This window comes from Caretta caretta, chromosome 1, assembly GCF_965140235.1.
Source record: "Caretta caretta isolate rCarCar2 chromosome 1, rCarCar1.hap1, whole genome shotgun sequence".
In the NCBI taxonomy this organism is placed as follows: domain Eukaryota; kingdom Metazoa; phylum Chordata; order Testudines; family Cheloniidae; genus Caretta; species Caretta caretta.
Genome location: NC_134206.1, coordinates 198,023,598 through 198,037,665, shown reverse-complemented (window position 1 = coordinate 198,037,665; position 14,068 = coordinate 198,023,598). Strand labels below are relative to the sequence as shown.

At 39.6% G+C, this 14,068-nt stretch overlaps 1 protein-coding gene across 5 annotated transcripts in view; it reads right to left on the bottom strand.

The window, feature by feature from the left end:
- Positions 1–14,068, bottom strand: part of SENP7 (SUMO specific peptidase 7) — a 74,841-nt gene that overhangs the window by 11,814 nt on the left and 48,959 nt on the right. For 4 of the 5 annotated variants that reach the window (XM_075118426.1, XM_048816388.2, XM_048816416.2 and 1 more), the window contains exons 12-18: positions 12,708–12,741; positions 11,646–11,828; positions 7,868–8,130; positions 6,672–6,808; positions 4,542–4,658; positions 2,898–3,017; positions 546–638 (exon numbers count right to left, since the gene is read on the bottom strand). In XM_075118426.1, the coding sequence (XP_074974527.1) occupies positions 546–638; positions 2,898–3,017; positions 4,542–4,658; positions 6,672–6,808; positions 7,868–8,130; positions 11,646–11,828; positions 12,708–12,741 (947 nt within the window). The remainder of the gene's footprint in view (positions 1–545; positions 639–2,897; positions 3,018–4,541; positions 4,659–6,671; positions 6,809–7,867; positions 8,131–11,645; positions 11,829–12,707; positions 12,742–14,068) is intronic. The other variant, XM_048816406.2, reaches the window with a different exon arrangement.

The window sequence follows — 14,068 nt, the reverse complement described above, 5'->3', positions numbered from 1 at the left end:
AGCTCCGATTCCCCCTCCAGCTCTCCAAACCCCTCATTCCAGCCCGGAGCACCCTCCCGCACCCCAAACCTCTCATCCCCAGCTCCACCCCAGAGCCCACACCTCCAGCCGGAAACTGCATCCCTTCCAGCCCTGATCCCCCCCAACCTCTGAACCCCTCGGTCCCAGCCCAGAGCACCCTCCTACACCCCAAACCCCTCATCCCCAGCCCCACCTCAGAGCCCGCATCCCCTCCCACACTCCAACCCCAATTTTGTGGGCATTCACGTTCCACCATAAAATTTCTATTCCCCGATGTGGCCCTCAGGCCAAAAAGTTTGACCACCCCTGATCTAGATAGACAGCATGGTGTTTAGTGCTTTAAAATCTATCAGGAATCCCTAGCTTTCCAGTGGCATTTATTTCGATTGCTGGTGGATCATAAAATATTGGACCCTGGAAATTTCTCTGCTCCCTTTGAGAGTAAATTTAAAATGTTTGAAATTTTAAGATTCAGAAAATGGCCCCACAAAAAACTGTTTCAAAAGTATGTGTGTCATACTTACTCCTCATTAACAGGCACAAAGATATAATCTTTATTAAAGATGTTTATATGTCGAGTCCATGTTCTTACTCTTTTATGTCTTCTTTGTGCCACTCTGTGAATACAAAAACAACAATTATCATTGGTTTGTTTCTTTGGGTTTTTCTGCTGAAGAACTTCAGTGTTGCCAACGTTCATTAACTTACTGCAAGTCTTGCAATATGTGGTGTTCCTCTTAAAGTCGCAGGTACCAGAGTCATGCAATTATGTGAGACTCTCAGCTGACATTGAAAAAAGGTTCCCAGACTTCCCAGTTGCAGAGAAAATTTTGTACCATGTGACTCCCCACCCTCACTGTATGCTCAAGGCCAAAAACCAGAATGTAAGTAAAATGAACTCTGAATATCTTTTTAAGTGTCATGATTTTGGGGACCAAACTCATGATTTCTGAATGCTTAGGGCTGGCAATACAGCTGTGTTAACTTAAAATCAAAGCAAATATTTGGGAATAATTTCTTCTTCTGTGTCCGAAAAGAAGGGCTCTGCCAATTTAAACATCTTTAAAGGGAATGTATTTTAAATGTACTTAACATTCATGTGCTCACAAAAGTGTCAGGCTGGAAATTAGCTCCCTGATAAACTCTACTGCTTCCCACCCTAAACAAGTCCTTTTTTAAAAAATCTCAAGAGCACTTCGAGAGGGGAGATGCAGAGGCTGGCAAAACACCTCATCAAGAATCTATGAGAAGTCACTTACAGAACAGGTGGACTGATCTGTATACTGAGTAATTTTCTGAGTCTTTTCAGTTAAACTTATTTGAGCTAGCTTATCCATAGATTTTAAGGCCAGAAAGGACCATTATGATCTTCTAATCTGACATCCTGCATAACACAGGCAATAGACCCATATCCACTAACTCCTGCACCAAGCAACTGGCCATGGAAGATGGTGATATTAAGCTTCTGTAACAATTTCTAACCAAGGGTCTTCAATGATTTACAAACAAACATTCATGAACTAAACCTCACAACACCCCTTTTGAAGACCAGTATTATTGACTAATCCTATCTTACAGAGACAAAAATCTAAGGAACCGAATTTAAGGGCTTTGCACAAGATCACACATTGTGAAAGAGCTAGGAATAGAATGCAGATCTCTCCTGGTTCTGTGTTTGAACTACTAGACCATATTTCCTCTCCAATTTACAGTGAAAAAATATAGTTCCATTTTTAAGGGAGACTGTAAAAAAATCTTCAGGAAATCAAAACTTAGTTTTCACGTTTTCTAATTTAGCATAGGATGATGTGAAAACTACTGAGTGATTTGTAAAGTGCTACACATTAGTCAACTTTGAGTGAAATACACCCTGTTCCAGAAGCCATCTGTATTATTACAACCTGAACTGTGGCAGTGTCTGGGCAAAGGTACGGACAAAGTGCTGAGGAAGAGGATGGAACAACTCTGCACCCCCTGCATGTTTCTGTGCTGGCTCTGCATAGACCGACATAAAGAGAAGGTTTGGGGGCAGGTTAGGGGCGGGGCTATAGGATCCACTACTGTGCAGCTCAAAACGAGCACAGGAAACATGCAGTGGGAAGGGGTCCTATTAAAATCCATAGGCAGGAACAGTACCTGTGAAGAGACTACACTGCAGCCTTCCAGTCAGCCTAGGATCTGGGGAGGAAGGAAGTTACACCTACACACAAAATAGTCAAGTTGCTGTGTGTTAGGAGAGATTAATTTCATCCTCAACGAACAAGGTACAGCAAATTTCAGAGACCTTGACTTCTCAGGAAAGAATCTGACTCCATATCAGAGAACTGCCCTTACACAATATGAAATCTTCTCTCGCAAAAAAACATGTGATTACCACGTGAACTTAATAAATAAAGGGAGCAGCTATATGTGCTATGCTTAAAAAGAACAATAAAAAAAAAACGGAGGTCCTTCTTGCAAAATTGCATGAATCTTCAACAGAGAGGTAATCAAACTAAGTGAAGACATATTAAATTCTAGACCCAGAAAAAGAATCTGGAGGAAAGCGAAAGCATTGTTTGTATTTACAATCAAATGTCCATCACAGACAAACTTTAACAAAATCCACCATTACCATTCTATGACTGCAAACCTAAACTGTGACTTGAGGCATATCTGGAAGATCTGAGAACACTCAGAATACTACATGCCAAAGGACACTTTACTGAAGATTATGCGTGATCCATGGAGAACATTCATTACTGGAGAACAATGTATATTACTAATTTGTTTCTTCCCCCTTCTAATTAAAACCATGACTGTCAGTACTTGTCTGTTAATGTAACAAATCCTTTACTTGTAAACAGTGAAATTATGGCATCTGGAAGTGAACTTACGACAGTTTGGGATCTTCTTCAGAGTTTTTTCCTGTCCTGGTCAGGCACTTATAGAAGAAGCTGCTAAAAATATGCGAACGCTCAGCAAGCTGCTTTGGTGCTTTCTCCAACAAGAGATATCTACCGAAAAAACAACAATTGCAGCTTTTTACTCTTTATGTGGAAATTACCTTCCCCCCTCGACAACATAATCTTCACAAAAATATTAAAATACATCAGGGTTATCTTACATTTTGTAATCAGTTATCTTTATAGCTGCTAGCCATTTCAAAATTTTCTATCTAACTTATTTTAATTGTGTATGGATGGTTATCACTTTAGTATCTAAGTGCCAAACACAGTTATTAAGAGCACAGCCCCACTGAATCCACCCTCTGTCTGAGATCTGTACACCAGAATCAATCCTTTCATATTTAAATAATTAAGTTTCTACTAAAATGAGCTTGAAAACATGAACCAACTGTCAAACAAGCCTGCAAAGACTATGAAACAACAGGTTACAGGTGTGTATTGTCATTACAATTGTATTATTTAATTTCATAGTTAATTCATTAAGTAAAACCCTTCAATTTTTAAAATTGCAGAATCCAGGTACCCTGCTGCAGAATTTATTTTTAGTTTATCAGAGAATACTATTCTTCAGCAAAGCCCTGTGTATCAAAAGATTCACATGGTGCTATGCTTTGCTTCCCCACGGGTTAGAAATTTTTGATTGCAATGCTCTCGCTTACAGTTACTGCGGCAAAACTTTCGTAAAACAAACAAAGGTGAGCCTTGAACATGCTCTGCAGATGACCAGGATTCTGCTCAGGTTTGAGTCAGCACTTCAGGATACTCCAGAAAAAATGGCAGAAGGCAATGTGGGCTTTGTAAAGCATTGCTCCATTTCAGATAGCTCCTGAAAGGTGGCAGGATGCATAAAAGCCCACACTCCCACTAAAATTCCTGGAAGCTGGAACCTCCGGCTGGGGGGTGCGGACTCTGGGGTGGGGCTGGGGATGAAGTGTATGGGGTGCAGGAGGGTGCTCCGGGCTGGGGCCGAAGGTTTGGAGGGTGAGAGAGAGATCAGGGCTGGGGTGAGGCGCAGTTCCCAGCCAATGAGAGCTGCAGAGCTGACGCTTGGGGCGGCTGCAGCATGTGGAGACCCCTGGCTGCCCGTATGTCTAGGAGCCGAAGGGGGGGATATGCCGCTGCTTCCAAGAGTCAAGAGGAGCCAAGGCTGGCAGGGAGCCTGCCTTAGCCCTGCTGCGCCGCTGACTGGACTTTTAATGGCCTGGTCAGCAGTGCGGACCGGAGTTGCCAGGTCCCCTTTTCGACCAGACTTTCTGGTAGCAAATCATGCACCCGACAACCCTACTTCACTCACAATGAAAGTGCATTCATTTCTTGAGTGGAAACACTGCAGCTATTCTGCTCTATCTAGAGTATACAACAGTATCTTTTGGGAGAAGTGAAGAATAAAATCCAGCCAACTTTAACTGCAGGGGAATATAGATAGGCTAAAAATAACAGCCAAAATTGGAACTAGGCCAAGTCTTTGCTCTATTGTAATCACCACAGACTGTTTAGAGATCACCATTTTAGGTTCCTGTCAAAAATAAATTAACATCAAAATGATTCTTATTCGTCCCTTTTATTACTTACTTAAGATAGAAGTCAATGATGACATCATTGAGGAATTCTCCATACTCTAGACACTCTAGATCCTCTCTTGTGACACCCAGTCCTCCTTTTGTGGGTGGGGCAGGATAAACAATCAAACTAGAAAGCAAAAGTGATGTTATAACAAGATGAGCTATAGTTTAACAAGTCACTTACAAAAAATTCCTAATGCCCATGAAATTATGCTTCAGAAGGTGGTGAAACAATACTACGGAGATTCATAGATGTACATTATCTAAGCAAAAATCTTTATGGACTGTGTTTTATGCTAGTTCAAGCAGATGTATTGACGGGCTACTAAGATATAAATGATTCTACTTGTCTAGTTATCCTTGCTCCCATCTCTTCACACAGCTACTATGAAGTTCCCACTTCATGAAAACCTGACAAACCTCCACCTTTTCTTCATTGTTTGAGCCTGACACATTAACCATTGCTATGAATTCCAATATATGCATCCAAGATCTTTGTGATCAACTCAAAGTGTGCAGCATTTGGCAGAAAATTATCAAGAACTTAAACTAATACATGTTTTGAAAGGGAATGATGAAATAATAGGAAATTAGAATGACCACATTCATGGAAGAATGAGAGCACTTTTGCTCAACCTATGTACTTTCACAGTGACTCTAATTAAACACTTGGAATTATATTGGTACTCTATTCCTAACACTATCATACATGTGCAAAATTGAGTATTTGCATTACTACAGTAATATTGCACATAATGTAACACTGCAAAACCTGAGTCAATAATACACAGAAATGACTGAAACTGACCGTTTCAAAAAAATCAGGGGAAAAGAAGTATCGGTATTCTGGTTTTGTATGTAACTAAAGCCATCTATAAAATCTTGTCCCTTATGTAAAAAGCATATGGCAGGCGTGTCTCAGATTTCAGCAGCTTTCTATAAAAGCTGTTAAAACAGTGGCTTTCTAAACTCGCCATTAACCCAGATGTACAGTGTATGATCAAAAAGAACAGGAGCACTTGTGGCACCTTAGAGACTAACAAATTTATTAGGGCATAAGCTTTCGTGGGCTACAGCTCACTTCATCGGATGCATAGAATGGAACATATAGTAAGAAGATATATATGAAGATATATATACACATACAGAGAAGGTGAAGTTGCCATACAAACTGTAAGAGGCTAATTAATTAAGATGAGCTATCATCAGCAGGAGAAAAAAACTTTTGTAGTGATAATCAAGATGGCCCATTTGGACAGCTGACAAGAAGGTGTGAGGAAATAGATTCAATGTGTGTAATGACCCAGCCACTCCCAGTCTCTATTCAAACCCAAGTTAATGATATCTAGTTTGCATATTAATTCAAGCTCAGCAGTTTCTCATTGGTCAGTAACTCAGCACAGTTCTGAACTTGAAACATTTCGCCATTACTCTCTCAAATAATAATAATAAGAGGATCTACATGTCTTCCACCTACGGACATGGTACACTGATAATCTAAGGACGTTATTTTTAAATAAATATTTGTTAAATATTTGATAATATTTGACTGTGTTAAGTGGGGAAAGATACAAGACAGATTCTCAGGTGATTTAAATCAGCACTGACGTCATTTACATCATTATTTACACGAGCTGAAGGTTCAGCTCTGCAGTTAACATTTACAATGTAAAAACTCGTTTCCAGGCCAATACTCATGCTACTTGATTTGAACGGTGTACTGAGTATTTCCACTTTTAATCTCTCATACAAAAACAAAACAGTGTAAAATTTTCAGCTAAAATGAAGTGTGTGTAGGAATACTGGCCCACGTTAGATGTTGGTGAACTATGGTTTTAAATTGAGTTGGGATATTAGCATGAGTCACAGGCTGAAAGCCTGTGAAGAAAAAGGATGAAATTGTGAAAAAGAAGAGATGTTGTATTAAGACTTACAGTTTGAAATATCTTATTTAAAGTTTGGACTAAATAAATCAAAATAAAATACTGTTAATTGGGTACCACATGCACCTTTCACCCAAAAATCTCAAAAGTGATTTACAAATATTAATTAAGTCATTAATTTATTCCAGCTATTTACTTATGTAATTTGCAATCATGGGCTTTTTTCTTAACTACTCATATAAATAAAGCATACATACTTCTTAACTGGTCCAGTTTCCCTTATTTCTTTCCACTCATCATCTGACTTAGATGACATAGAAATGGAATAACAACCACCATTTTGCTTCTGCAACAGAGCATAACTTGGCTTGGTGACATTTGCTTTTGGTTCCTGCTGGTGAAAAGAAAAAAAAAAACCTAAACAAAAAAATCATCTTTATACACAAGTGAAAACACAGCAAAGGCTAGAAGTAAAACAAACCTAAGTACATCTTGCTATCTACAATAAATCTTCATTTATTATTCAATTCATTCATTATTCATTAAATCTTCATATTTTGTCCCCTTTCTCCTCCTGCCAAAACCTACCTGCTGGCTAGCAAAAACAGAACTTAACATTTACATGCAACATTAAGCAGTTCAGTGGTAAATGCACCTGTGAATCCAAGCACATATATAAACAACGACAGGTAACACCTACACAGCATTTTTCTCTTCAAAATGGTTTACAAACATTAGTCAGCCATGTGAATTGGGCAGTATTATCCTCACCTTTTTGAAAAGGAAATAGAAGCAGAAAAGATAAGGCTGGAATGTCAGAGGCGCCGAGTACCCCATTGGTTTCAATGGGAGCTGCAGTTATTGGGCACATCAAGCCTTTAGTGACTTGGCAAAGACTACAGAGCTATCACAAAAGCAGGGAGCAAAACAGATGAATTCTTGGCTTCTAGTTTTGTACTCAGACCAACCCACCTTTCCTATACCAATACTGTTACTGAATAGAACAAATGTGTCTGATTTTTGACATTTGGGGAATTGGTCAGTTTCATACTTTCAGCTTCCAATTTTCCCCTCAAAGGGACGCATATCAGGACCAGACTGTGCAATACATCCAGTGCCCTACGATGGCTTGCACACCTAGAAGCAGAAGGCGGGAATGGGATCCTTGTGCTTCTCTGAATGCAAGAACCATGGTTCTGGCTGGCTCTTGCACAGGTTTTGTACAATGGCAGAGGGCCCCTTGAACCCTCCTCCTGTGCACCCTAACAGGGGACAATCCAGCATTTAATGAAGAATGTAACTATTGCCTCATTATGCCACTAACAAACGTTATCGATTCTTAACTATGGATACAGATACTTTTATTTTCTGTGAGTAATTGAAAATGGCTTGATTTCTCTACTGGCAGTAAGTGACTTGACTCCAATGAATCATTTGAGAGTCATTTATTAACCTGAGGTAGGGGGTTCACAAGAACTGGAGTGCTGCTCTTCTGCATCTGCTGCTGAAATGAAGCCTGGCAATAATTCATAAAGGAGCTTTCCTCAGGTGACAAGTCCTTAAACAAAGGTAATGCCTGCTTCCAAGACAAGTAGTCAGAGAGATCTGGGGACCTGTTTTTCTTCCTCACTTCCGCAATCACCTCATTCAGCTTAATCTGTTCTCTTTCCGTGAGTGGTTGGAAGAGTTCGAGGAAAACAAATTCGCTAGATTTGGCTGTCAGAAGAAAAAAGGCAGAGCATTAACTGAGACTGACGAGACATGGCAGAACTTCAGCAACAGTTGCATAGACTATAATTGTCAGATCACAGCAATGATTTGTTGAAAGAAGTTACAATTTACATTTCAAAAGTTTTAAATTAAATTTAACAGGCACAAAACAGACAAGCATAAAAAACCTAATAGTGCCTCCTTAAGGTTTACTATTAAACAATAATGCCTCAAAATAATTTGGGCTGATATTCACAACTGCCTACTGGATTAGGCTCATATTTACCACTAATTTCAATGCATCTGAATTCCCTGAGGATTTAGCCTTAATTTCTAGAGCTGGTCATCACGAATGCATAACTCATTTACAACCTGTACTCAATGGGGACTACATCCTGAAAGAAATCTTTCCTGAATCCCCTCTTCTGGCCTTCAAACAACCCCCAACCCTCCTCATCAGAAACAAGCTACCCACAAACCAGGACACACCAACTCAAAGCAGCACCAGACCTTGCCAGAACAAATGCAAAACCTGCAGACATATCTCCACTGTTATGATGATCAACTCTCCACATAACACATCCTTCAAGATCCATGAGTCCTACCCATGCCTATCACAACATGTGGTTTATACCTCATCCAGTGCACTAAATGCCCCAACAACACTTATGTGGGTGAAACCAGACAATCACTATGCTCTCAAATGAACTCACACAGCAAAAGGATGAGACAAGAACACCATTTCACCTACAGGTGAACACTTTTCACAAGTGTATTTTCACAGGAGTATTTTCCACTGAATGCATCCGATGAAGTGAGCTGTAGCTCATGAAAGCTTACGCTCAAATAAATTGGTTAGTCTCTAAGGTGCCACAAGTACTCCTTTTCTTTTTGCGAATACAGACTAACATGGCTGCTACTCTGAAACTTTTCACAAAGCAATCACTCTCTATCTGACCTCTCAGTCCTCATTCTCAAAGGAAAGCTGCACAACACCTTCAAAAGATGAGCCTGGGAGCTTAAATTCGTAACTTTACTGGACACTAAAAATCATGAACTGAAGGGAGAAACTAGATTTATGGCTTATTACAACTATCTATCCCACTAACAACCTTCCCCCCCATGGTGCTTCCCTCCCCCCTCCTTCCTTCCCCCATGACTGGAGGAATGTTATCGGGCCACTTCACCTTGAATGGCCCCTTGAAATATGTGTTAATGACTTATGCTAAATAATCTGTTCCACCTTCTATTAGCTGTGACATTATGTTTCCGAGAAGAGCTCTGTGTAGCTCGAAAGCTTGTCTCTCACCAAGACACTGGTCCAGTAAAAGACATTACCTCACCCAACTTGTCTCTGTAAGAGTATGTCTACACTGCAATTAAAAATCCGTGGCTGGCCTGTGCCAACTGACTCGGGCTCGGGGGACTTGGACCGCAGAGCTGTTTAACTGCAGTGTAGGCTTCTGGGCTTGGGCTGGAGCCTAAACTCTGGGACCCTCCCACCTTGCAAGGTCCCAGAGCCCTCTGGGTACCTCTACACATAAAACACTACAGCGACACAGTGGCACCGCTGCAGCTGCGCCGCTTTAGCACTTCAGTGAACTCCTCACGTCAGCACAGGTAATCCACCTCCCTAAGGGAGGGTAGTTAGGTCGACGGGAGAATTCTACTGCTGTCTATGGCAGTGATTAGGTCAGTTTAAAAAATGCATCACTCAGGAGTATGGATTTTTCACACCCCCAGGCAACATAGTTAAACCAACCGAAGTCCCTAAAGTAGACTAGGCCTCACTCAATCGCTCACTTTACAAAACTCCTATTCCATGCGTAAAAGCTAATGCTTACCCTAAATTCTCTCTTTAAATAGAAAGAAGCACATTTATGGGTTAGAAGTACTACTGAATCTCAAGGAATACTGACACTACAGTTTTTAATAATGGTCATGCGGTTGCTCATTTATGAGTCAAAATATTGTGGGCTCAGACCAGCCGTGAGAGATTCTCTCTGTCACTTCAATTATTGATTTTCATCCTGTTTCCTATTTTCTCTCTTTTAGCAACAGTAATGTGGTTCATCATCTCCAAGTCAGAGTTGGTACATCAGACAAATTATTACCTCATTCCTGCCTAATTTATAAGGTCTCTGAATGTATGAAGGAGAATTATATCCCCACATTATTTCTTACATGGCATTACAGATGTGTTCAGTGCTTTACAAAACAAAGACAATCTCTGCCCAAAAGACTGTATAAAAAAGTTAAATAATCTATCTGCATTTGACCTCATGGGATTTTTCTATTTTAATCCAACCAAGACTGCACCACAGTGTTACAGCATCATTTTTGAAGATTCAATACATCTCCTGCTGTCTTCCAAGATATTCTTCTTGCACATTCACCATCAGAAGATAGAATCCCTGGAGAACACCATACGTGCTCTTAAAGAGATACTTATTATAGTCAGCCTGATTTTGAAAGCCATCTGTGATAGAGCAGAGAAACCTCCCACCAGCAGAAAATGGGTTAAAGAGAGTGTATAGGTCCAGCTAGCCCCCACATACCTACAGCCAATGACAGGCCTAGAGGGGGAAGGAGAGAGAGAACCTGGCTCATTTCAGGGTTGACCAGCAAAGAGAGACATGGGGTAGCTCTGCCTCTTCATGAGGGGAGCTTCAATACAAGCCTGACAGCCACTGGGGGAGAAGCACTGTGTCCCTGACCAAGAGATACTGTTGAGGAGACTAGGGAGCATCTAGCAGTGAGTGAATGGTTATGATTTGAATGTAAAAGACACTGTGGGACTGAGTGGGGGCCTTACATATGCCCCCACTCAGAGGGATCTGATGCCACAAAAGGTCCACAAGGCGGTGTTACTCCAGGTGAGCCACCAGAAATTGTTTGGATTATAGGGGCCTTGCCCCAAACTGAAGAGACATAAGTAGGAAGTAGCTCAAGGCAGCAGACTTGGACTCTGCCAGGAGGACCCTGTTGATGTTGCTTCACACATGGCCCAGGACCCCCTACCATACTCCCTTACAGGCTGAGACACAGAGGCAAGTGGAGGCCAGAAGTTTTCCAGTCTAAGGTGACACCTCTACCACCTGGTCAGAGAATAAAGGGGCCAAAAGTCAGGTTGCTAACCAGTTGGCTGCCTCGCCTTCTGAGCACACTATCACACCAGCCATTTGCAGAATAGAATGTTGCACAGTTCAAAGGGGCACATTTATTTCTGTACTTTTCACACAATTTCCCATCAACTTCACTGAGCTTTAGACTGCCATTAATTTGTTGAATTTTTGCATTACATTAGGTTAACTTTAATTCCCCTTTTAAGGAAAGCCAACTAAACAGATGAATTTTGAGAAAGCAAAACTGACCACTTTTTACCTTTAAATAATTAATGGTCTCCTGTTTCTCAAATTTAAAATCTGAAATAGCCACCTGATTGCATGCTTATATATAGCAATCACATTTTTTTCATAACGTCTTAAAGGGGCCAGTGAATAGCCCTATCATATACTCACATGGCTTGCTTAAAACAGACTTTTCTAATTGGGTTTCGATCTTTTCTACATAGTCTGCAGACAGCCAAAGGAAAATGAAAGTGCTAGTCCTTGAAGAGTGACAATCTTCGTTATTCCTCCACAGGCCAAACTTTCTTAGGTGCATGGTATCCACTGACAACTCTATGTTCTTATTAGGAGCCACTGTAGGAAACCGGGTTTAAAATAAGCAGACCTTACCACCGAGATACACAAACAAATATATTGCATATTAAGACACACAAAATAAAAGTCAAATGCCATTGTATTCAACTTGTGCAGCATGAGTAGTACATGAAGACAACTACTCTTCTAAGACTTGCACTCTAAACAGAAAGTTACAAAATTGTAATACGAAAGCACAACTGCACAAAAATGGGGTTGTTTATAGAAGTTCTAACTCATTTTCCCTAAGAATAATTGTAGTTATATTAATTCTCTAGCTATTAAGTTTAAATTTAATTGTGTCAGAAACCTACTCCCCTTCTTTCAGTCAATTCATCTGTCATCAATTAAGAATGGCAGAGTAACACTTCCCAATGAGTAGTGGTTATACGCTCATTAAGTTATAATACTCTGAACAGTTGACTTAACATTAAAATATTGGTTTATACTTCCTTATCTTTAGTTGATTAAGGAATTTCCTTCAACTCTAACATGTAACATTTCACTTGGACTGCAAAAATTTATGCGTATGCTTAACTTCAAGTACATGTCCAGTCCCTTTTACTTCAATGAAACTACTTGCTTTTAAAATTAAGCACATGCTGCTTAAGTCTTTGCAAGATCAAGGCCCAAGATATAACAGTGATGGACTCATTATAAACATCACAGATGCTACTGAAATAGTTAAAAGTTACTAAGCTATTAATTACTGTAACATAAGAACTCCCTCACTTTGGTCTAAATGCCATATTGAAAACAATTAAAAAGGGAAAGTGCTTGCAGAACAGTAAGTTATACAAAATGTTTTCATAGAAAACGTGTTCGTGTTTTGCGCATGGTTTTGTTAATAGGTGGACATGATGCAATATAGTATCTTACCTTGAAATGGGATCTTAATATACCTTGTAGTAAACTTAAAGGAAAAATTAAAACAGTAAAAATTAGTTTATTTTTCAACATTATTGCTCAAAACAATTAAATAGCACACATTTATTTTCTGTACATTCCTCTTTCTGCTCAGCTGAATAAGCTGAGAGAAAAAATATTGGATTTAAGAACATAGGCCAAAATTTTTTTGACCAGGGTGCCTGTTAGGCTCCTAAATCCATACTAAGGCATCTAAATAACTCCGATCTGATTTTCAGAGATGCTTCAGCATCTCAAATCTCCCTGGAGTCAACGGTAGCTAGCGAGAGGGCCAGCTCCCCTAAAAGCCTGGTCACTTTTAAGTAGGTCCGTAAATATGAATACAGGAGCCTAATGAAACAACCATTTTGGCAGTTGTCTTATACAAATAATTTAAGAACTTTTGTATTAGCAATCACATGGTGGTACAGTTCTGCATCTTACATACATCTTAGGGCAGGAAGTCAAATTTACTGACAGAATATGTGGAAACTATACATAAAAAAATCTAGTTGAAGAAATACTCCTCCTGTGGTCATTTTAAATTAAGATTATCCTCTATACTTAGTCTTCACTTTTCCCTCTCCTTACCAATCTAAAGGCTAAGAATTAAACTGTTAAGATAAAAATTTTAAATTCTGGCTATTGATACTGATTCTATGGAAGTCACAAATTATGGTTCAAATGATTTTGGCAAGTCTTTATTTCATTAGACTTTAATGATACATTTTATTACTGTATGCGAATCTGTTTCACAGGGAACACTAGCAATGGGAACAGATGAAATTATTACAAAGAAATACCCTGAAGCATGAAGCTATAAACCAGAACTGAAAAGTGTGTCCAAACAAAAACTGATTTTTTTTAATTGCACTATGTACACTGAGTCCGGTCTGGGAGTTGCGCAAATCCCAACACTTCGTAACATACCTGGGCTATGGTTTAATCTGTTTCTTGGTTTATACTTTTCATAACATGATATGTATGCTGCCCCCTCTGTCCATATTAAGATTTTGGTGCTGTTTTAATGCTCTTTGTTTTAAAACTATGATATAGAGCGCATATCTTTAAATGAGAAGTTTGGAGCACACTGTCCATCTGGAATACAAACATTAAGGGTTACTTTGTTGTAAGATCTGCAGTATTCCAGTAAAACATCAATGCTCTTGGTTTCAAGAGATGGTACGTCTGACCAGGCCAGTTTTTGCTTTCCCGTTGTGATTTTAAAAAATTGTCCCAGTTTGATTTATGATTGAGAATGTAAGTACCCTGCCTACTCATATAAATCTTGCTTTCTGAAAACTTCAGAGCATGGATTTCTTGGAAAACATCAA